At 47.9% G+C, this 24,150-nt stretch overlaps 1 protein-coding gene across 2 annotated transcripts in view; it reads left to right on the forward strand.

The window, feature by feature from the left end:
- The window catches only part of RBM10 (RNA binding motif protein 10), a 158,287-nt gene that overhangs the window by 123,467 nt on the left and 10,670 nt on the right, over positions 1-24,150 (forward strand). For both annotated transcript variants that reach the window (XM_029613792.1, XM_029613793.1), the window contains exons 18-22: positions 2,788-2,937; positions 3,022-3,084; positions 4,004-4,189; positions 12,672-12,746; positions 14,086-14,189. In XM_029613792.1, coding sequence (XP_029469652.1) covers positions 2,788-2,937; positions 3,022-3,084; positions 4,004-4,189; positions 12,672-12,746; positions 14,086-14,189 — 578 coding nt within the window. The remainder of the gene's footprint in view (positions 1-2,787; positions 2,938-3,021; positions 3,085-4,003; positions 4,190-12,671; positions 12,747-14,085; positions 14,190-24,150) is intronic.

Raw genomic sequence — 24,150 nt, forward strand, 5'->3', positions numbered from 1 at the left:
TGTGTATGGTCTATCAACAGACTAGATACCAGAGCGGTCTGCTTAGCCTTGCAAGAATTTCTTCTGTTGGTGAGAGGCCGGTCAGTGAGGGTTCTCTCCGACAATGCGATGACAGTGGCTTATATCAATTGTCAGTGCGGAACCAAGAGTCAAGGAGTAGCTGGGAGGCACAGGAGTTAATTCATTGGGCAGAGTAACCTGGAGCGCATAGTGGCATTCCATATTGTCGGGGTCAAAAACGTTCAGGCAGATTTCTTGAGTCGTACGGTATTAGATCCAGGTGAGTGGGAGTTGTCGGAGTCAGCAATGCAGCTCATTCGCGAATGGTAAGGCTCCCCCCATGTAGACCTGATGGCGACTTGTCTGAATGCCAAAAGCACTTCGGTTTTTCAGTTGGAGGTGAGAGCACAGGGCTGAGGGGGTTGAAGCGCTGGTACTTCCTTGGCCAAGAGCAGTGCTACTCTGTCTTTCCTCCCTGGTCACTTGTAGAAAAGGTACTGCGTCACATAGAAAAGCATCAGGGAGAAGTGGATTTGGTGGCACCGGAGTGGCTGCGCTGTCTGAGGTTCGCGGATCTGATCAATTTGGCTGTAGATGGACGAATTTGATTGGGTCATCTGGAGGGTCTTCTCCGGAAGGGGCCCATGTTTTCCAACCAGGCTGCTTGGATTTTTTTTCTGGCTTTTGAAAGGCGAAGGTTAAGACGTAGGGGTTATCCAGAGGTGGTTATTACTACATTGTTGCAAGCCAGGAGAAAGTCTACGAATCTTTCCTATGTATGGATTTGGAAGGTTTTCGAGTCCTGGTGTACCGCCAACGAAGTTTGCCCTCTACGGTCATCAGTTTCTGACATTTTGTCCTTTCTGCAGGACGGTTTCGCCAAAGGCTTGTCTCATAGCTCACTTAAAGTGCAAGTAGCATCTCTAAGTGGCCTTCATGGCAAAACTGATGGTTCATCTATTTCTGCACATCCAGACATCCTTTGCTTTCTCCGTGGGGCAAAGAATTTGCATCGTCCACTTCGACAAGTTTGTCCATCCTGGAATCTTAATCTTTAGAGGCTCCTTTTGAACTACTCCAGAGGGCGACTTTGAAGGACTAGACCCTTAAGGTGTTTTTTCTGGTGCCCATTTGTTCCCGCTAAAAGGATTTCTGAGTTGCAGGTGCTGTCGTGTCATGATCCATTCCTTCAGATTTTGCGGTCAGGTGTCTCTTTGAGAACCGTGCCTTCCTTTTTGCAAAAAGTGGTCTCCGCGTTTCAAGTGAATCACATTGTGGAGCTTCCGGCCTTTCCTGGGCTGGATGTGGCTGTCACGCACGCGAGGGAGCTCAGGCTGTTAGATGTCAGAAGAGCTTTATTTTGTTACCTCAAAGTAATGAATGACTTCAGGAGATCAGATCACCTTTTTGTTTTGTGGAACGGCCCGAAGAGGGGATTCCAGACTTCTAAGGCTACCATTGCTCGTTGGCTTAAGGAGGAGGCTATTGGTTCTATCTACATGCTTCGAGGTCGGCCGGTTCCAGAGGGATTACGAGCTCATTCTACGCGTTCTCAGACAGCATCGTGGGTGGCGACTCAGCTGGTTTCTCCCTAGGAAATTTGCAGGGCAGCGACTTGGAAGTCACTGAATACTTTTGTTAGACTCTATTGTCTGGATGTGGGCGATATGGGCTCCCCCATCTTTTGGCAAAAGTGTTCTGCGAGTGGGAATCTCCAGGTCCCACCCAGTCTAGGAAGTTCTGGTACATCCCAGGAGTCTGGACTGATCCTGGTATGTACAGGGAAAGGAAAATAGGTTCTTACCTGCTAATTTTCGTTCCTGTAGCACCAAGGATCGGTCCAGAACCCGCCCAGTCTATTGAGCGGGAGAGTCGTCCATTCATTCAGTTTTTTATAGCAGAGAATATTTTCATGTTTTGTAAGTTGGCTTGTTTGTTTGTTTTTTAATTTGAGACGTTTTTCAATTTTGTTGTAATTTGGTGTAGATTAATACTGAGGAACAGAAGGTAGCACGTGTGATTAAGTAGCAGTGTCAGTAAAACTTTCTCTTGTCTCCGTCTGCTGGAAGGGAGGCATAACCCAGGAGTCTGGACTGATCCGTGGTACTACAAGAACGAAAATTAGCAGATGATAACCAATTTTCATATCCAACTCTCTGGTCACCCAGTCAGAGAAAGAGATCAGATTCATCTGACAAGGTTTACCTCTGGTAAAATCATGCTGCCTCAGATTTTGCAATCCATTGGATTCCAAAAATAGCGCTATCCTCCGTTTTAACAGTAATTCCATTAGTTTGCTCACCACAGAGGTCAGACTAACTGGCCTGTAGTTCCTCCTTACTTCCACTTTTATGAATTGGAAACACATCTGCCCTTTTCCACTCCTCTGGAACTACTTTAGACTCTTAAGTATTGAAAAGGTCATCTAGTGGACTGCCAGGACATCTCTAAGTTCCCTTAGTACTCTCGGGTGTATCCCATCTGGCCCCATTGCCTTTTCTACTTTGTTTAGTTAACACCTCACAAACACATTGTTCTGAAAATCAGTTGAGGTTTACATCACTTCCAAACTTATTTGTGTTTTTTTTTCATGTGGTCCTGCTCCAGGCCCTTCCACAGTGAGCACCAAACAGAAATATTAAGCAATTTTGTTTTCTCCTCTTATGCCTCCTCATATTCCTCCCCTTTACCTCTGAGTTTCTCAATGCCACTTCATCACTTCCTTCAATCACTAACATATCTAAAAAAAATATCTTGTCCTCTTCCCTTCCCCCTGCCCGCTCCAAGATTGCGAAGGACATGGAACGCTGGGCCCGGAGCCTCAACAAGCAGAAGGAGAACTTTAAGAACAGTTTCCAGCCAATCAACTCGCTCCGGGAAGACGAGCGCAGGGAATCTGCCACAGCTGATGCAGGCTATGCTATCCTGGAGAAAAAGGTACTATACAGAGACTGCAGCTAGATATCACAACCTGAGCTTCTAAGGAAAGGCTGCAATGAGTTCTCTTGTGGTGTCTCGTAGGGAGCCCTGGCAGAGAGACAGCAGAGCGGAATAGAGTTCCCAAAACCCATAAGTGAGGATCAGGTGAGTTCTTGGTGCTTTCATCTCTTCTAGCATCGTACATGAGAGAGAATTTTATTGTACCAGGGCATTGACAGAGCTATGTGATGGATTCAGGGTTTGAATAAGCGAGAGTGCTGCAAAGCAGATACACTGGCAGAGCTGTCTGTGAGGATCTCCCTGCTGGAATAGGTGTTGCAGCAGGGCAGGAGTGAGATGTAATGGCAGAACTGTATGCAGGAGTCTCCTGACTGAAGTGGATGGATGTGCATTGGTAGAGCTGTGTGTTAGGTTTTCAATACTAGAATAGCAGGGGGTGCTGCAGGGCAGGAGTGAGGTGGATGGGCAGAGCTGGGTGCAGGAGCCTCCTTTCTGGACTGGCAGGGTGTGCTGCAGGACAGGAGTGAGGTGCATTGGAAGTGCTGTGTATGAGGGTCTCAGTACTGAAATTGCAAGGGGTGCTGCAGGGAAAGGAGTGAGGTGGATTGACAGAGCTGTGTGCAAGGGTTTCAGTACTGGAGTAGAAGGGAGTGCTACAGGGTAGCAGTGAGGTGGATTGGTAGACCTGTGTGTGGAGTCTCTGTAGTGATGCTTTTTAATTATTTTGGGCTATTGCAGAGCAAAGGAAGGTGCTCCAGTTTACAATGAACTACTTGAGTTCATCAGAATTAAATCACTGAGAATATGCAGATTTCACATTTTTTTTCCTTTTGTCCTTATGACACTGCTCATTTTAAAAATAAAAACAAATCTTGATCTGTACTTGATTACAGCTGGTACATGTTTCTATAATACTAGGCGAACAATAGATAACTAAAAAACGGACGGATTGGAAAGAGCAATATTCCTTGTCCTTAATGAAAAGGCACTCTTAGTGTAAAGGGTTCTAATGAAGTAGTGTCTGGCTGTAGGATTTAACACGGGCCTGCTTTTCTGCTCCAAGAGTCCGCCCCGGGGTTTGGTGGCAGCGTACAGTGGTGAGAGCGACAGCGAAGAGGAACCGGAAAACATGTCCAGTAAGGAAGAGCAGCTAACGGATTGGCAGAAGATGGCGTGCCTGCTGTGCAGGAGGCAGTTCCCCAGCAAGGAAGCCCTGATACGTCACCAGCAGCTCTCTGACTTACATAAGGTACCAAATCATGCAGGCTGGCCGGCTCTCTGCCTGGGTCTTGCCTCTCACTCTTTCACACAATGTTATAGTGTTTTGGAACTCAAATCTATCATGTAATTAAATTGCTGTGGCAAAGTTTGAAGTTAGGACATTCTTGTTTATTAAGTTGGCCACATTCCTGGGCACATAGAGGAGTTTGCGTTAGTAGTAAAACTTCAAAAGCAATGTAAGTGGCTTCTCTTTTTGGCAGAGTATCTACTGTTCCTGTACATATCCCAGATCATCCAGACAAGTGGGTCTTGCATGCTTACCAGCAGATGGAGGCAGATAATAAAAAACTTTTTCGGCACTGCTACATAAATAACAGAATGCCACCTGCAGTCCCTCAGTATATCTCTCTTTCCAGCAGACAGTAGAGGTGCAAACCTGCAGCCTGGAGTTGCAAGAGTAAATTAAAAAGGGAAGAAAGAAGATTCTTAGCAGGAATGCTCCCCAGGGTGTTAGGTTCCTTCGTGGGCCATCCCTTGGGTAGAGTAGGCAAGTGGGTTGGTGATCCTTTATCCAGCTTGACCCATGTCTTTCAGGGGGGGGTGAAAGCCTGGTTCCCTCTCCCCCTCTGGGTTCCCACCACCCTCAGCGGTCAGCTACCATCAGCCAGAAGCAGGGACGTATTTAGGTTTTCCTAGTGTGTTGCCAGATGGACTCAGGACCAATGGGGTTATGCTCCCCTGCCCATCCGATGGAGATGGAGTCGGGTTTCAAAGCTGACATCGCTCTAGATACATCACTGCAGTGGCCTCAGTCCTTCAGTATTTCTGTCTCCAGCAGATGCGGACATGCTTTCCCTATGGGGATCGCTGTACCTTTTGGAAGGAGAAATTCTACTTTTAAATTGGAGAAAAAATTGAACCCCGCTCTCCTGAGGTGACACCTAAAGGTCCCTTCCCCAGTTTGAGAATTCCTGAGGCGATTTCCGAGATCCCTCAGAGGTGAGCCTTGGTCCGGTAGCCGGTTCCTAGCATGGACCTTGCTGCTGAGGCAGCTGAAAGGCAGCAGGTGCAAGAAGCCAAGCACGGAGGTGACGGCCAAAGCCCTCTCCCCCACAGCCGGAGACTGTCACTGTATTCAGCCGGTCATCCAGTCCCTAGATCAGGGCATCTATAATCTTACTGGGGTTCAGTGTTTGTTTGGTTAAGTACAATTACTCTTATCTGGTTTTAATCAAGTTTTTTCATTAGTGGGTCCACAGTGGCTTTTGAAGAGAATACTGGAGGGCTGAGGTCACTGCAGGGTGTATCTAGGGTAATGTCAGCTTTTTGAAACCTGACTCCATCTCCATCTGCTGGCAGGGGAGCATAAATCCATTGATCCTGAGTCCATCTGTCTACACTAAGGAAAACAAAATTATCAGGTAAGTAATTTCTCCATTATTCTTCCTTGCTTGCTGTTTTTCTGTGTGTGCTCCTTTTAAAAAAAAAAAAAAAAAAAAAGGAAAGTAGAAGCGGCAGAGAGACAGTGTTTGGGCGGCTGAGCAGCTTCACTGCCTGGAGGCAGTCAAGGCTGAGTGGAACCAGATTTGTACAGACCGCTGGGCCTGGTGCCTCAACAGCATCTGAGCGTGGGGATCGTGCCGACGGCAGTGTCCTACAGAAGGGGCTATTTTTAGGCCTGATCGCAGCTGAATGGCACCTCCCGCTCAGCGTGGGAAAGTCTGCTGCAACTCGACGCGGGTGCGTCTCAACACGACCGTGTTTTGTGCTGATTGTGTCTCCGAAGGGATTGGGACCTCCACGGGACTCACTGGGGGACGGTCAAGCCACGAGGTCAGCTGGGCCAGGAGATGGCGTGGTAGGGGCCAGGCTGCTGCAGGACAGCCTCAGGACTCCTCTCCCCCACTCTTTCCTGTTGATCAGTGCCCTGTGGGGAACAAGGTAGGGGAAGAGGATCAGGAGGATGCAGATCAGGATCAGTTTTCCCACTGATTCTGAAGAATTTTTCACAGATTTTGTCCTGCTCCTCCATAAGGTCTATCTGGCCAAGAAGGAGGCAGGATCCAAGTGTCCTCTCCCCCAGATGGACTCAGGACCAATGGGTTTATGCTCCCCTGCCAGCAGATGGAGACGGAGTCAGGTTTCAAAGCTGACGTCACCCTAAATACACCCCTGCAGTAACCTCAGCCCTTCAGTATTTCTCAGTCTCCAGCAGGTGCAGACATGCTTTCCCTATGGGGATCGCTGTACCTTTTGGAAGAAGAAGAAATTCTACTTTTAAATTGGAGAAAAGATTGAGCCCCGCTCTCCTGCGGTGATACCTAAAGATCTCTTCCTTAGTTGAGAATTCCTGAGGTGATTTCTGAGATCCCTCAGAGGTGTGCCTTGGTCTGGTAGCCGGCTCCCGGCGTGGACTTAGCTACTGAAGCAGCTGAAAGGCAATAGGTGCAGGAAGCCGAGCCTGGCGGTGACAGCCAAAGCCCTCTCCCCCTGCATCCAGAGCCAGTCTCTGTACTTAGCTGGTAAGCACTGAGCCCACGTAAGTTTAAAAAAAAAAAAGAGGATTTCCTTCCGTTTCAGAGACATTGGAGGGTTTTCGGTAAGACTTCCTCTGGTCTACTTGCTCGGCGATCCCATTGGGATAAGGGGAAGTAGGCTTCAGAGGGGGTTGAGCGGTCGGCACACCGCGTAGTCAGCTGCGGCTTCGCTATCTTGAGTGCATTTTTATGCATGTATTACCCGCCATAGAGCTTCGGAATGCACAGTGCATGTCGGCTCTGCACACACACTGTGTGTATAACTGCGCACGCGTACATATGAGCACATTTTATTAGGAGCACAATACAAGTAAAGCCGGGCGCACGGGCTGTGCGTGCGCTTTTCTGAGGCCCATGTAGGCACCTAAAATCTATGCGCAGAAACTTTTAAGCGCAAACTGTCTGAACACGCAGTTACCGTCGCCAAGGTCTCCAACAGCAAAGATACGTAAGCGTGTTTCTCTATGCGCAGAGTGTCATTTTAGGGCTGCACAGTCTGACCTGGATTCTTGCTTATGTCAGCACTGTGAGGAAGCCCAGGGAGAGTTGGCCTCCCTGGACTTTGCTAAGCCTGGCTCCTCCCATTCAGAGGATGTGTCAGCCACAGCCTTAGCCGAAGTACCCCAGATCTGAGTAACCCTGGAACTGGGTTATCCAGTGGAGAGAGAAATTTAGCGGCACCTACCCCAGTACCTCCTGGGCTAGGCATGGACCCAGCCGCCTTCTCTTGGGTGGAATTCTTTCAAAGCCTTCGTACAGGCGTAGTGTGCTACCTCATTTGCCCCTGTCCGGACAGAACCTCTCCTAGTCCTATCGGCAGACCTCGAGGCATGCCTGGATAGCACGGCCGAAGGAGAGTTTCCAGATTCCTTGGAAGATGAGGAAATCCCCCCCTGGTTTAGAACCATATCGGACCATATTACAGTTTTTCCATAGAGACAAATTGCCGGCCCTGGTTTCCCAGACCCTGAAGATGCTGGGAATCCCTGGGGCGGACTCTGTGACAGAACCAAAGAAGAATCGCATTCTGATTTCCCTATGGAAAGCCTCTTGCTATTTTCCAGTACTGGAAGCCATCCTGGAGTTGACTGACCTGGAATGGGATGCCCCAGAAGCAAGTTTTAAAGGTGGACGAGCATTAGAAGCTCTATACCCACTGGATCTAGCAGCATGAGAACATTTGCGTTTCCCTAAAGTGGATGTGTTGGTCTGTGCTGTTTCTATGCAAACTATCCCAGTGGAGGGAGGAGCGACCTTAAAGAATGCATACGATAGGCAGATGTTTTCCATCTTTAAACAGGCCTTTCCTAGCGTGTAGCCAGATGGACTCAGGACCAATGGATATAATGATCTTCTGTTAGCAGATGGCAGACGGAGTCAGATTTCAAAGCTGACGTCACTCTAGATGTATCCCTGCAGTAACCTCAGCTCTTCAGTATATCTCCGTCTCCTAGCAGATGCGGACAGTAATCCACACACTAGAATAGTGTTAAGAATTACAGCAAAGAAGAAACAAAATTTACCTTAAGGAAGATCGAGCCCCGCTCTCCTGTGGTGATACCTAAGGGTACCTCCCCAAGTCGAGAATTCCTGAGGTGATCTCCGAAATCCCTCAGAGATGTGCCTTGGTCCGGTAGCTGGTTCCCGGCGTAGACTTAGCCCCCATTGTGGCTGAAAGGCAACGGCTGCAGAAACAAGCATGGCAGTGAAGGTAATTCCCTCTCCCACCGCAGCTGGAGACCGTCTGGCACACGATCGGTAAGCACCGAGACCAGTAAGAAAAAATCTTTAAATTGAGGTCTCCAGTCTCTAGAGCTCGGATTGCTGTACCGAAGCCGTCCCCGGTGAGGTTAGAAGGGAGCACTGATCAGGTTGAGCAGCCTTGGTTGGGCTAGGCCCTGATCTGGTGCAAGGGTCCACACACGTGGAGACCCTCGGGGGGGGGCGCCATCTTACGCACGGGGGTCGTCGGCGCCATCTTCCCTTCTTAGCCGGCAGTACGTGCCAGGGCATGCCGGGCGGCCGACATGCCTAACTTGCGCGCATCCAATACAGACGCATGCACACCCCGTACGCACAACCGAGTGCGCCCCGTGCGTAAAACCGAGCACGCACAACCGAGCGTGCCCCGCGCGCATAACTACAAGCACAGCCGCGTTTGCAACTGCACGCACACAAACACATAGAGACAATGGCACCGGCACCCAAGAAGGCCAGAAGGCACTCTCTTTGCAAGCCTGCCACATAAGAGCCGCGCTGCCTGAATTGGAGTCCTGCCAGTGTCAACATTGCAAAGAAGCCCAGGGGGAACCAAAGCCTGGTCCCTTACTGTCGGGAGATGGTTCCGGAACTACTGATGATAGTTCCCCTGACCTATGCATCTCTGAGATGGCTTCCCCACAGGAGGGCACCTCTGGGGCCCCTACTCCGACTCCCCCTGGGATTAACATGGACCCAGGGACCTTCTCCTGGTTGGAATTTTTCCAAGGGCTGCAAGCCTTCGTTCAGCCACAATCAGCCCCAGCTGCGCACCAAGCTCAACTCCTGCCGGAAGCATAAGATCCGCCCGGCTTGGATGCCTTGAGACATGCCTTGCCTAACCAAGAACTTCCCTAACAGGGACCCAGACACCTCAGATGATGAGACCCTATGGCGGAACCAAAGAAGAACCCCATCTTGGTGTCCCTTCGTAAGGCCTCATGCTACTTTCTAATGATGGAAGCCATCCAGGAACTGATTGACCTGGAATGGGATGCCCCAGAGGCCAGCTTCAAAGGGGGTCGGGCCTTGGAAGGCCTTTACCCTCTAGAACCAAGGAACGCCTGCGTTTCCCAAAAGTGGATGCTATGGTCTGTGCAGTCTCAAAGCGAACAACGATTCCCGTTGAGGGAGGGGCTGCATTGAAGGACGTTCAGGACAGATGATTGGAATCCATCCTTAAGCAGGCCTTCAACGCAACAGCAATGACACTGCAGATTGCTTCCTGCTGTGCACTGGTGGCACGTTCCTGCTTGCTCCTCTTGAGAGAGGCAAATAACTCCGGAACGTATACTGGTGAGACAATGGAACCTGCAGCAGCCTTCCTCACAGACGCAAGCTCAGACCTGGTGCGCACCTTAGCCAGGGGCGTTGCCTTGGTAGTGGCAGCCAGAAGACAACTATGGCTGCGGAACTTGTCTGCGGACGCAACATCTAAAGTGAATCTCACAAGAATGCCTTTTAAGGCTCTCTCTGGTTTGGAAGCAAATTGGAGAAGTTAGCCAGCAAATGGGGCAAATCCCCAGTGCCTCGGCTACCGGAAGATAGGAGTAAAAGATTTCAGCGTCCCTCCCCCAGAAGAACCAGGGGCAGAGGATCGCAGCGCTTTAGACCCTACAGGAACTCGCAGTTCCAGGCACCTCGTCCCTTCGGAAGGTCTCAGCCCTTTTGGAACAGACAGACCCAAGAGGGGAGCAGGCCCGGGGGCAGGCTCCAGCCGTGCTCCACAATGAGAATGGGCCTACCCATCTACAGGAAGAGGATATAGGGGGTCGACTTGCCCTCTTCTACCAAAGATGGGTTGAGATAACTTCGGGCAAATGGGTTCTAAACATCATTCGAGAAGGTTACTCTTTGGAGTTCCGCAGCATCCCTCGAGACAAATTTATGTCACCCTGCCACTCCCTCTCCAAGAGACTGGCAGTAGAAACCACTCTAAGAAGACTACTCAATCTGAAGGTAATAACTCCGGCTCCCACGCCCCAAAAAAATACGGGGCTCTCTTCCATTTATTTTATCGTTCCCAAGAAGGAAGGATCATTCTGGCCCATCTGAGATCTCAAGAACGTCAACCGTCATCTGCGAGTTCTACACTTCCGCATGGAAGCTCTTTGCTCCGTAATAATGGCAGTACCACCGGGAGAGTTTCTAACCTCCCTGGACCTTTCCAAAGCCTACCTTCACATCCCAGTCCATCAGAATCACCAGCTCTTCCTGCGCTTTGCGATACTGGGTCACCATTACCAGTTCCAAGTGCTACCCTTCAGCCTAGCAACCATCCCCAGAACTTTCACCAAAATCATGGTGGTCGTGGCGGCAGCACTGAGGAAGGAAGGGATCTTGGTATACCCTTAGCTGGATGATTGGCTAATCAGGGCAAAGTCTTCGGAGGAGGAGAGCCGGCAGGTGACCTGCAGAGTTAAGAGCCTACTCCAGGAACTTGGTTGGGTCGTGAACACGGGCTAGAGCAGTCTGCAGCCCTCTCAATCGCTAGAGTATCTGGGGGCCCGTTTTGACACCAAAGTCTTCCTCCTTCCTCCTCCGGTATGAAAATTGTGTCCCTCTTGGAGCCTTAACTTGGTCCTTAAGGGTATGGTTGCTGCTCCGTTTGAGCCTCTTAGAAAGGGCTACTATGAAAGATCCCACCTTAAAGGTGGTTTTCTTGGTGGCAATTTGTTCCACTAGAAGGATTTCGGAACTTCAGGCTTTTCATGTAGGGATTCTTGGAGTCTTGTTGCTGGCGGTTCCTTTCTTCCGAAGGGTGGTGTCATCGTTCCACTTAAGTCAATCTGTAGAGCTTCCGGCTTTTCCAAATTTGGATGCTACAGCGCCTCACACAAGAGAGTTGTGACTCTTGGATGGAAAGCAGGTGGTATTGCGGTATCTTAAGGTCACTAATAGCTTCCGGTTGTCGGACCATCTTTGTGTACTGTGGAGTAGTGCAAAAAAGGGTCATAAAACTTCAAAATCCACCATAGCGTGGTGGTTGAAGGAAGCTATAGGTTTGGCATACGTCTGTCAGGGTCATCCCTGAGGGATTTAAGAGGTCAGTCTACTTGTTCTCAGGCGGCATCCTGGGCTAAATGTCAACAGGTATTGCCACAAGAGATTTGTCAGGCGGCTCCTTGGAAATCGTTGCACACTTTCACCAGGCATTATCGTTTGGATGTCCAGGTCCCAGAGGCCAAGGGCTTTGGTGAAAGTGTACTTTGAGCGGGACTCTCGCAGTCCCACCCTGTTTAGGGAAGCTTGGGTACATCCCAGGAGTCTGGACTCATCTAGGTATGTACAGGGAAAGGAAAATTGGTTCTTATCTGCTAATTTTCGTTCCTGTAGTACCACAGATCAGTCCAGAGTCCCGCCCAGTTGATGTGAGGAGAATGTATTTATTTATTTAGAAAAGTTTATATACCGCTTTTGAAACAAATAGTTCGTTAAAATGGTTTACATAGTATACGTACATAATAAAATTCACATTAAAAATGCAATAAAAACTTATATAAAAATTTTTTAGGAGAGGTGGGGCTACTTAAGTGATGGGAGGGGAGGGGAACATTAGAAGGTAATATACCCATAAATGATCTATTAGGTGGAAGAAAAAGAACTGAATGCCATAGAAAAGAGGTAGGTTTTTAAACTGCATTTAAATTCCTTGCTGGCTGATGATTATCTTAAATGATCTGGGATCGAATTGCAGAGCATGGGGTCCTCACTGAAAAGGCCCGTTTCTGGAGGGTCCGCCTGATCTGTTGTAATTAGTCTGAAGAATGGCACAGGTTTTGATTAGAACCTCACATTTTTACGATTGGAAAGATTTCTCCATTATAAGTTTCCACTTCCTACTGCTCGCTCAGGGGGATGTGAGTACATTATTTGTGGTTGTGTTCATTAGTATCTTGGCCTTGGGTACTTGTCAATACTGGGGGACTGCAGGTGGTACACCAGGTTATGTGGCGGTGTCAGCGAAACTTTATCCGTCTCCGTCTGCTGGAAGGAAGGCAAAACCCAGGAGTCTGAACTGATCCGTGGTGCTACAGGAACAAAAATGAGCAGGTAAGAACCAATCTTCCTGTACGACACATGATTTCTGGGATCACTTTTCCTGAACTTGGGGGAGATTGCATCCCAAAGGTGTGTGCTCCCAGAGTCTGGGATGAGATTAAGCTTTGAATGTCCGTGCTTTCCTGCAACCAACTCTGTGCCCTTGCTTTTCAGCAAAACCTGGAGGCACATCGGCATTTACAGGCGCAGGAAGGAGGTCGAGACGCCATAGAGAAGAGTGATTCGGAGGTAGGGAGAGGATAGATGTTTTACTAATAAGACTGGGGCATTAGTTCCTTCAAATTCTAAATCATGAAATACTTATCAGGAAGGTGAGATTCAGAGGGGATGAAATAAGGAGAGAGACTAATATGACAGAGCTGTTAGTGGCAGTACCAGTCCAAATGTTATTAAATATTCCAACTGATTGCCTTACATTGGAAACGGACTGAACCTCCACCCCTGGCCAATATTCAACAACGCCTACATTCGTACTACCATAGGGGGCAATCCAGGACAGGATTAAAGCTTTTCAGAAGATATGGGAGCTGTACAGACTTTGGTCTGAGGGACAAGGAACACTGAACCTTAGTACGGATGGCTGAGGTTCGTTTGCCCTAGTGAACCCTGTGCACTTTTCTTAGGCCCGAACATTGACCTTCCATTGGCACCCCTGCCCATACTTGCAGTCCTAATCATTGAAGTCTGATCAGAGTTACTGTGGACGGGGGCGCCATTTCCCCACTTTTGGGTATTTTTTGCTGAGCTCCCCCAACCGAATTCTTGTAATCTCTCAGAAAGTTACTTCTCTATATGTTATGCTACAACATATGGTGCTGCAATTCTCAATAGTGCTGCTGTTGTTATAGTCGTGGGGGGAGGGGGGTTCAGGTTACCACATACAAGTTATAAAATTGGTGACCAAGGTTGATCTTTCTGTCTCATGCATGTTCGATAGGCAGTAAATTATATTGTTCCATATTTCTTTATTATTTGACCAGATGTTTATTACCTTTTGAGCACCAATAAAAATTGTTAAAAAAAAAATATATATATTCTAACTGGAGGTTAGAACTGATGAAATCATTAAGATGCCCCATTTCCATCTGATTACAGCCTGAAGGAGACACCATGTTAATATTTTTTTTGATAGTTTTTTTTTGTATTCCTCCATACCCTTTTGAAGTTGGGTAAATGCAATATATTGATCTTACTTGTGCCAGTGGGATCCTGGTGTGCATAATGTGAATACAGCACGGACAGCAGAAGGAGTGCAATCATTAAAAAAACAAAAGAAAAGTATTTACCTTTTCTTCCCAAAAAAATGGGAATCCTAAGATCTAAAATATGTGAGGACAAAACAGAAAAGAAGACCGCAATTTAACACACAGGGCCAGAAACAGGTATGTTTCTATTGTAATGGCTAGCCAATCCAGCGGCTTTATCCAAAAAGAGCAGGTCAGAGGCAAAGAGGGCACCAAGGAGAAATAAATCAGAAAGGTATCTGAGCTAATTATATTCCCTTTTAAGGCCTAACATGTAGAAAGCAGACATTCACTGCCATGTGATTTTTACTCCCTCTCCTTAGACAAAATACAGGGATCGAGCAGCAGAAAGGCGGGAGAAATATGGGGTTCCAGAGCCCCCTGAACCCAAAAGGAGAAAATATGCCACTGTTGCAGCAGCAAACGTGTAAGTATGCATCCCATCCCCACTACACCTTCCATGTATCTTCCCTCACACCTGAGCTTCCAGTCAAATGGGTGTCTGTGTGCCTGCACGTGAGTGTAACTTTACAGCCAGGTGGGAGGCCTAGTGGGAGGGCTTCCATGCAGCCAGCTGGTGAGGAGGGGGTACAGTATGAGGTTTTATATGCAGCCAGGCTGGGAGTGGGGAGGAAGGTATGGTGTTCAGGCTTACATGCAGCCAGCTGGTGGGGAGGGGGTACAGTATGAGGTTTTATATGCAGCCAGGCTGGGAGTGGGGAGGAAGGTATGGTGTTCAGGCTTACATGCAGCCAGCTGGTGAGGAGGGGGTACACTATGAGGTTTTATATGCAGCCAGGCTGGGAGGGGGGAGGAAGGTATGGTGTTCAGGCTTACATGCAGCCAGCCGGTGGGGAGGGGGTACAGTATGAGGTTTTATATGCAGCCAGGCTGGGAGGGGGGGGGGGGAGGGAGGTATGGTGTTCAGGCTTACATGCAGCCAGGTGGGAGGTTGGAAAGATTTACAGAAGTGAGGGCTCCTGCACAGGCAGGGAGCGTGGCTCATGTGCGTTCAAGTGGTGAGGGGGAATGCCGGGAGAAATAGTAGGGTGTAGTGCAAGGGTTCTTGTGCAGCCAGGTATTGTGGAAGGCCAGAAGAAGTAGGAGTGCGTGGTGCACAAGCTCATATGCAGCCAGGTTTGGGGGCTGGGGAGGGGGGGCATTGTGCTATTACTGGCATGAGTAGCATGGGATCCTCTTAGTGTTTGGGTACTTGCCAGGTTCTTGTGGCCTGGTTTGGTCTCTATTGGAAACAGGATGCTGGACTTGTTAGACCTTTAGTCTGACCCAGCATGGCAATTTCTTATGTTCTTATGTTAATATACAGCCAGCTGGAGGGTATGGGCAGGAGTGGATTTTGGCCTATCGTGGCTTTCCCTGTCAAAGGGCACCCTCTCTTAACCTGGTGTGCCCACTGCATCCCTTCAGTATTTCTCTGTCTCCAGCAGATGGAGGTGGTGCAAACCCTGCAGTCTTGCCCTGATTTAAGGGTTGAGGCACTATCCCTTAAAAAAAAAAAAAAAAAAGTGGAGTGTAGGTTTTTTATTTTACTTTCCTACAGCAAATCAAGCATCTAAAAAAAATAAATCCTGGCGGGGGGGTGGGGGGAGAGTAGGTAGGTTCGAGTGAGCCATCCTCCCTGGTAGAAGGTTCAGGAGCCAGGGTTGGTTACCCTGTGGGGCTCCTAGCAGGTAAGACGCAGGAGATTATTACCGGTGGTCCGGTCCCTCTTCTCTCCTTGCGACTCCGACCTCATTAAAAAGAAAAAAAAAAAGCGAGCAGCCTGCCGGCTTTCCTTCTATTCTTAAGCAGCTGCACTGCGGTTAAGGTCGGGTTCCGTCTGGGTGTCTCACCGAGTTTTCTTGGGCTCCCTGCCTCTCTCTCCCTACCGCGTCACTCCCCCCCTGGTGATCTCCATGCCGCGGCCATCTTCTTGTATTGCCTGCGGGGCAGTCTTCATCCAGACTCTCCCGCGTGGGCCTCTGTGTGCAATGTGTCTCTGTGGGGGGGGGGGGGGAAGGCAGCTCTTTTCAGGCTGCCAGCAGCCTTTCTAAGCCCCAAGGTGCAGTAAAAAGAGCAGCACTTCAGCACGGGAACGGCAGCCATTTTGAAAACATTTGCTACAGCTGAAGCAAGGGCAATGGGGGCAGGGGAGCTGCCTCCTGACCTTTCCCCGGTCGATGCCAGCCCTGGGTATCCTGATACAGACCAGGATCGGGGCTTTGGGCAGGCCCTGGTGAAACATGCCCGAAGCCTCAATAGGCCAACTTGCCTCTGCCCACACCCTCCAGCTGGCCTCCAGTTGTGCTGCTGTCAATAGGCTTTCCATTAGTGGCGTCGTTAGCCCCATCAGTGCAATGATTTTCAGTCTTAGCTCTCACTCAGCTGTGTCAGCGGAGTCCCAAACAGCACAAGTAGAAGGCAGCTACTGTGGACTGGAGGCCTGAGGAAGAAGGGATGTAGTTTTGTCAGTGGGGCCACACGGCTCGAGGAGGAGGAGGTGTTGGCTGGGCCACATAGATCAAGGAGGCGGGGCTCCAGCTGTGTATTGGCAGGGCTGCGCAGCCCAAGAGGGAAGAAGAAGCTGCATGGCCTGAGGAGGAAGGGCTGCAGCTGTGTCGACCGGGCCTGCACAGCCCAAGTAGGAGGAATCAGCTGCTGTGTCGGCTGGGCCCGCGCAGCCCAGGCAGAGACTGTTGTAGCAGTAGCACTGCAGGACTGAAGAAAGAAGACTGCTCCTGCACTCTGAACACTCTGGAGGAAAGAGTATTTGGGCATGTGTGTGAGAGAGCGAGAGCGAGCATTTGTGCAAGACAGCATATGTGTGAGGAGCAGGCAAAGAGCATGAGGTGCATGTATGTATATTTGTGTGAGAGAAACAGTATATGTGTGCGTGAGACAGCAGAATTATGTATCCGTGTGTATGTGTGTGAGAATGCATGTTTGTGTGAGAGCATTAGAGTGTATGCGAGAGAGAGCATGTGTGTGTGTGACAGCATATGTGAGTGTGTGTGTGAGAGAGATTCTGTGCAAGTTCAAGGAGAAGGCTACTGTTTGTATGTTTCAGAGGGGGAGAAAGCATGTGCTATGTGTGAGAAAGTTATGTGTGTGTGTATTTGAGAGAGCATGTTTGTGTGAGCGTGTGTGTGCATGTTGGATAGTGTGTTTATCCCAGGACAAACAGGATGATAGTCCTCACATATGGGTGACGTCACTGGACTGAGCCGTATCATGGCAAACTTTCTGTCAAAGTTTCTAGAAACTTTTGACTGGCACACTGAGCCCACTGAGCATGCCCAGCATGCCATTATCCCTCGAGCCACAGGGGTCTCCCTTCAGTCTTTTTTTTTCCGCGCTGCACTTTGTCTCGTGGTCAGGAGCCCTGTGTGATTTTCACACAACTATTCCTCACGGAAAAACTTATAATTTTCCTCAGAAAAATCCCCTCATTGGGGTCTCCCAGTCTCGGATTTATTTTACTTTGATCAGTGACTAAAACAAATATTTTGCAGTCGATACCGTTCCTTAGTTTCATTGGTGACCGCAGGCCGTCGATGGCTGTTCGGCCTTTCACAATGGCAACCGGCTTCAAAAAATGCCCTAATTGCCCCCATACAATGTCATCAAGTGTGTCTTATGCCTCTGCCCCGGACATAACGTTTCATCATGTCCCCAATGTGCCGAGTTGACTTCCAAAGGTAGATGGGCCCATCTAGACAAAATGGAGCACCTTTTTAATATCCAGCTCATCCCATCGTCATCGACTTAGTCGTCACCAGCAGGAGTTACAAAAAAGGTAATCATAAAGACCCGCCAGGTACATGGGGGTAGTGGGGACCCACTATCCCCAACTCCATCTAAGGCATTGACTAAATCAGCATCAGTGCTCGAAAAAAGAGAGCACCGTGAGAAACACCGTCATCGGCATAGGGAACCGCCCAGTGCCGATTCCGATCCGGGGGTGGGTTCCATAGCTATCAACCCACCCACTAAGAAGCCCAGGATCGAAGACTCATCATAAGAACATGCCATACTGTGTCATACCAAGGGTCCATCCAGCCCAGCATCCTGTTTCCAGCAGTGGCCAATCCAGGCCATAAGAACCTGGCAAGTACCCAAAAACTAAGTCTATTTTATGTTACTATTGCTAGTAATAGCAGTGGCTATTTTCTAAGTCAACTTAATTAATAGCAGGTAATGGACTTCTCCTCCAAGAACTTATCCAATCCTTTTTTAAACACAGCTATACTAACTGCGCTAACCACATCCTCTGGCAACAAATTCCAGAGTTTAATTGTGCATTGAGTAAAAAAGAACTTTCTCCGATTAGTTTTAAATGTGCCACATGCTAACTTCATGGAGTGCCCCCTAGTCTTTCTATTATCCGAAAGAGTAAATAACCGATTCACATCTACCCGTTCTAGACCTCTCATGATTTTAAACACCTCTATCATATCCCCCCCTCAGCCGTCTCTTCTCCAAGCTGAAAAGTCCTAACCTCTTTAGTCTTTCCTCATAGGGGAGCTGTTCCATTCCCCTTATCATTTTGGTAGCCCTTCTCTGTACCTTCTCCATCGCAATTATATCTTTTTTGAGATGTGGCGACCAGAATTGTACACAGTATTCAAGGTGTGGTCTCACCATGGAGCGATACAGAGGCATTATGATATTTTCCATTTTATTCACCATTCCTTTTCTAATAATTCCCAACATTCTGTTTGCTTTTTTTGACTGCCGCAGCACACTGAACCGACGATTTCAATGTGTTTTCCACTATGACGCCTAGATCTTTCTTGGGTTGTAGCACCTAATATGGAACCTAACATTGTTTAATTATAGCATGGGTTATTTTTCCCTATATGCTTCACCTTGCACTTATCCACATTAAATTTCATCTGCCATTTTGATGCCCAATTTTCCAATCTCACAAGGTCTTCCTGCAATTTATCACAATCTGCTTGTGAGTTAACTTCTCTGAACAATTTTGTATCATCTGCAAATTTGATTATCTCACTCGTCGTATTTCTTTCCAGATCATTTATAAATATATTGAAAAGTAAGGGTCCCAATACAGATCCCTGAGGCATTCCACTGCCCACTCCCTTCCACTGAGAAAATTGTCCATTTAATCCTACTCTCTGTTTCCTGTCTTTTAAGCCAGTTTGTAATCCACGAAAAGACATCACCACCTATCCCATGACTTTTTACTTTTCCTAGAAGCCTCTCATGAGGAACTTTGTCAAATACCTTCTGAAAATCCAAGTACACTACATCTACCGGTTCACCTTTATCCACATGTTTATTAACTCCTTCAAAAAAGTGAAGCAGATTTGTGAGGCAAGACTTGCCTTGGGTAAAGCCATTACATTAGCTATCCTCCAGTCTTCAGATACAATGGATAATGTTAATGATAGGTTACAAATTTTTACTAATAGGTCTGAAATTTCATTTTTTAGTTCCTTCAGATCTCTGGGGTGTATACCCATCCGGTCCAGGTGATTTACTACTCTTCAGTTTGTCAATTAGGTCTACTACATCTTCTAGGTTCACCGTGATTTGGTTCAGTACATCTGAATCATTACCCATGAAAACCTTCTCCAGTACGGGTACCTCCCCAGCATCATCTTCAGTAAACACTGAAGCAAAGAAATCATTTAATCTTTCCGCGATGGCCTTATCTTCTCTAAGTGCCCCTTTAACTCCTCGGTCATCTAACGGTCCAACTGACTCCCTCACAGGCTTTCTGCTTCGGATATATTTTAAAAAGTTTTTACTGTGAGTTTTTGCTTCTATGGCCAACTTCTTTTCAAATTCTCTCTTAGCCTGTCTTATCAATGTCTTACATTTAACTTGCCAACGTTATGCATTATCCTATTTTCTTCTGTTGGATCCTTCTTCCAATTTTTGAATGAAGATCTTTTGGCTAAAATAGCTTCTTTCACTTCCCCTTTTAACCATGCTGGTAATCGTTTTGCCTTCTTTCCACCTTTAATGTGTGGAACACATCTGGACTGTGCTTCTAGGATGGTATTTTTTAACAATGACCACACCTCTTGCACACTTTTTATCTTTTTAGCTGCTCTCTTCAGTTTTTTTCTAACTATTTTTCTCATTTTATCAGAGTTTCCCTTTTGAAAGTTTAGCACGAGAGCCGTGGATTTGCTTACTTGTCCCCCTTCCAGTCATTAATTGAAATTTGATCATATGATCACTATTGCTAAGCGGCCCCACCACCGTAACCATGTGTGATTCAGTGTGCGAGAGACTGAAAATTGGTGTGTCAGCATGTGAGAAAGTGTGTGTGTGACTGAGCTTTTCTGTACATACCCCAGATCAGTGCAGACAAGTGGGTTTTGCATCCCTAGCAGCAGATGGAGGCAGGGAAAAACGTTTCTGACACTGCTACATAATTGAGAGTGCCACCTGCAGTCCTTCAGTATTTCTCTTTCTCCAGCAGATGGTAGAGATGCAAACCTGCAATCTAGACTAAAAAAAAAGAAAGGAAAGGAGAAGAATTAGGAGGAAGATCGTGCTCCCTAAGGTGCTAGGTTCCTTCGTGGGTCATCCCTTAGGTAGCGCTGGGTGAGCAGGGGGTTGGATATCCTTGGTTGTCTTGGCTCAAAGTTCCCAGAGGACTGAATAGCCAAGAGCCCTGGTTCCCTCAGTTGCTCTGAAGCCCACTCATTTGGTCCTGGCCACAGGTTATAGGGAAGTATCCCCTCTTTTCTGTGCTTTATTTTTTAAAGCCTCTGTTTCTTTAAATAAAAAAAAGAGAGAGTATTTGGAGGCTATCTTTAAGGGCTAAGAGGAGAGGCAAGCCCGTTGGCGCTTTGGTCCTAGCAGCTCGGCAGGATGTTAGGGTGAGTCAGGGAGACTGCATTTGGGCAGCTGGAGTCTGGCAGGGCTCGGTAAGGTGGCGTGCTTAGTTGGAGGTGTGCAGCACACGGGAGTATGGTGCCTGTAGCTGTCCATAGCAAATCACGTTGGGACTGTGGGATAAGATGTTCACGTCTTCTGCCACACTGTGTCCCATTTGCATCTCCTGGGGCAAAGGAGGCCCTTCAGGGACTGCAGGGAGACAGCTCATGCGATCTTCTGGTGCTGACAAGGAGGCTTTGCAGGGCGCTGAAGTGGTGGTGGCCATTTTGTCATCTCGTGCTGCGAGGCGGCTTGATACCGAGGAGATCAGGAAATTTCCCTCCTCCACTGTCCCCGATGGTTCAGGATGCGTCTGAGCACCGGGGAACTGTGCAGGATCCAGCTGAGGAGAGGATGGTTGGTGATTCCAGTGATTGAGGCCTTCTCAATCGATTTTGTTCTTCTCCTGCATAAAGCATATTTAGCCAGACAGGGAGCAGGAGGAAAACGGCCACTGGTTCAAAAGCCTGAGCGCCCAGCGAAGGTCGGTAGGGAGCAGTCCACAGGAAATTCAGGTGGGGGCTGCTCCACCGTCTGAGCTTTGGTGGGCCTTCAGGATCCTATTCTAAATCTGACGCATCGGAGGATCCTCAGGGGGCTCTTAGAGATGACCCTGGGGAGGGACCCAAGGACCATAAGAAAGATGATGTTTCTCAGGCTGACAAGTATCATTCGGATCAGGAGTAGTCTGGTAGCGAAAGGGGATAATCTAAAATAGTTCGCTTGTTCCGAAAAGAGTAATTACGCCCTCTCATCCTTAAGGTTCTGGATGAACTAGGAATCAAGGTCTCGCAAGAGGAATTGGACAGTGAAGGGGTGGACCCAGTCCTAGATGGACTGCAGGGTCTCCCGAAGACTTTCCTTTACCTAAGAAGGTGAACAAATTAATGATCCAGGAATGGGATACTCCAGAGGCTGATCTTAAAGTTAGCAGGGCCATGGCAAAGTTATATCTTTGCTGGAGGAGACCTTGGAGCTCCTCAGGCTGCCAAAAGTAGATGCTTCAATCTCTACAGTAACCAAAAAAACAACCATTCCAGTAGTGGGATCATCTGCCTTGAAGGATGCTCAGGATCGGAAGTTGGAAATCCAGTTAAAGAGGATGTTCACGGTGACAGCCTTGAGCCTTTAGTGGCTATTTGTAGCACCCTTAATGCAGCGAGCTTGCTTGTGCTGGGTGCTGAAAAGACCCAGCACAAGCAAGCTTGCTGCATAAAGGTGCTACAAATAGCCACTAAAGGAATCCTGTTCGGTGGCAGAGGCCAAGCATGCAGCTCGGTTGGAGGCTGGAGTGGCCTCTGTGGCCGATGCACTGTATGATTTGGTTCAGACATCAGCCTAGAATAAGTTCTTGGCATTGGCAGCTCGACATTTCCTATGATTGCATAATTGGTCGGCGGATTTGTGGTCCAAGTCGCAGCTGTGTAATTTCCCTTTCAAAGGAAAGCTTTTGTTCAGGGAAAACCTAGAGCAGTTGATAAAGCATTTCGGGGAGTCCAAGGGAAACAAGTTGCCAGAGGATAAGAAGCCCGGCAATAATAATTTTCCATCTCGGTCTCATTTTTGGGAGGTGAGATTCCGTTCCAACAGAAATGCTTCATCTTCCTCGCAACGGCAAGGTGTGGGGAGGCAGCAGCCCTTTCAAGGGGCATGTCGGCTTGCCCTTGATAATTCTGCTCAAGGGGCTGGAAGAGATAAGGCCTCACAATGAGGCCAGCTCAATCCATTCCTCTGAGGTTGCCGTCAGAAGGAGATTTACTCTCTTTTACAAGGTGTTGACCAACATCACGAGAGATCAATGGGTTCTGGACATGATGAGAGATGGCTACACGTTAGAGTTTTCTCGCCCGCACAGAGAGGCCTAAGTGGAGTCTCATTGTGTATCCCGCATCAAAAAGAGAAGAGATGCGGGAGACGTTACAGCACCTGCTGTAACTAGAAGCAATAGTGCCAGTTCCTCTGCAAGACCAGGGCCAAGGAAGATACTCTGTTTACTTTGTGGTTCCGAAGAAAGAAGGCACCTTTCGGCCTATTCTGGATCTGCAGAAGGTCAATTGCTACAAGTGCCAAGTTTTCACATTGCAAACAATGATAGCAGCTGTTCACAAATGTAGTATCTGTTGTTATTGGATCTGACAGAGGCTTATCTGCATAGCCCTAGTTGCCCAGACCATCTGAAGTTTCTTCGGTTTGTGGTGCTAGGATAGCATTTTCAGTTCCAAGCTCTTCCTTTCATCTGGCAACCGCACCGAGGACTTTCACGAAGGGTGATGGTGGTGGTAGCAGTGGCGCTAAGAAAGGAAGGAGTTCTGGTACATCCGTACTTGGACGATTGGCTCAGCCAGGCAAAGTCGAAGTTAGCGTGTCGTCACTTGATTCAGCTGGTTCTGAGTATGTTACGCTCTCTGGGCAGGGTAGTGAACCTAGCAAAGAGCAGTTTGGACCGTCCCAGTTCTTGGAATACCTGGGGGGCATGAGTCGATACCCGCTTGGGGAAGGTTTTCCTTACCTCAGACAGAGTGAGCAAGTTACAGTCTCAGGTGCGGCAGCTACTTTAACTGCGAAGCCCAGGGTCTGGGATTATTTGCAGGTCCTGTGATTTATGGCTTCCACACTGGAGTTAGTTCCATGGGCATTTCTTCATATTTATTTATTTATTTAACATTTTTATATACCGAGGTTCTAGAGATAAAATCACTAAGCACTTCGGTTTACAGACAACAGATGAAATGACTGTCGAGAGTCTTACAAAGAACAGGAGATAAGAACTGGGATAAAAACAATGAATTCGTAATGACTTAAAATCCTTAAGTAAGTAACAGAGTTAGTAAAGATTGGTAGTCAATACATGTAACAGGCGATTAAATGAGACAAGAATATTATGAGATTAAGTCTGTGGTTGTGCAACAGGTATGTAGGAATGATTACGTCTGTATTAGGCATAGTCTAGGGTGAAGAGCCAAGTCTTTAGTCTTTTTTTGAAAGTAATTGGACAATGCTCAAGTCTAAGTTCTGAAGGGAGAGAGTTCCAATGATTCGGGCTGACTGTAGAGAAGGCTTTTTTATTTGAGAATGCTTTGATTGGAGGTGTTTTAAGAGAGCCTTTTTGGGCAGCTCTCATCGGACGGGAAGATGAGAATAATTGTAAAGGGAACCTGAGGTCGAGAGGGGAGGATTTGTAGATGGATTTGTGGATGATAGAACAGGATTTATAGAGAATTCTATATTTTATAGGGAGCCAGTGGAGATACTTTAAAATTGGCGTGATGTGGTCCCTGTTTTTTTGCTTTTGTAAGAATCCTGGCTGTGGCATTTTGTAGAATTTGTAGCGGTTTAAGGGCAGTCGCTGGGAGACCAATTAAAAGGGCATTGCAATAGTCAATTTTAGAAAATATGATCGCTTGCAGAACTGATCTGAAATCATGGGGGTGAAGAAGGGGTCTGAGTCGTTTTAAAACTTGAAGTTTGAA

The sequence above is a fragment of the Rhinatrema bivittatum genome, chromosome 8 (assembly GCF_901001135.1).
Source record: "Rhinatrema bivittatum chromosome 8, aRhiBiv1.1, whole genome shotgun sequence".
Taxonomy (NCBI): Eukaryota; Metazoa; Chordata; class Amphibia; order Gymnophiona; family Rhinatrematidae; genus Rhinatrema; species Rhinatrema bivittatum.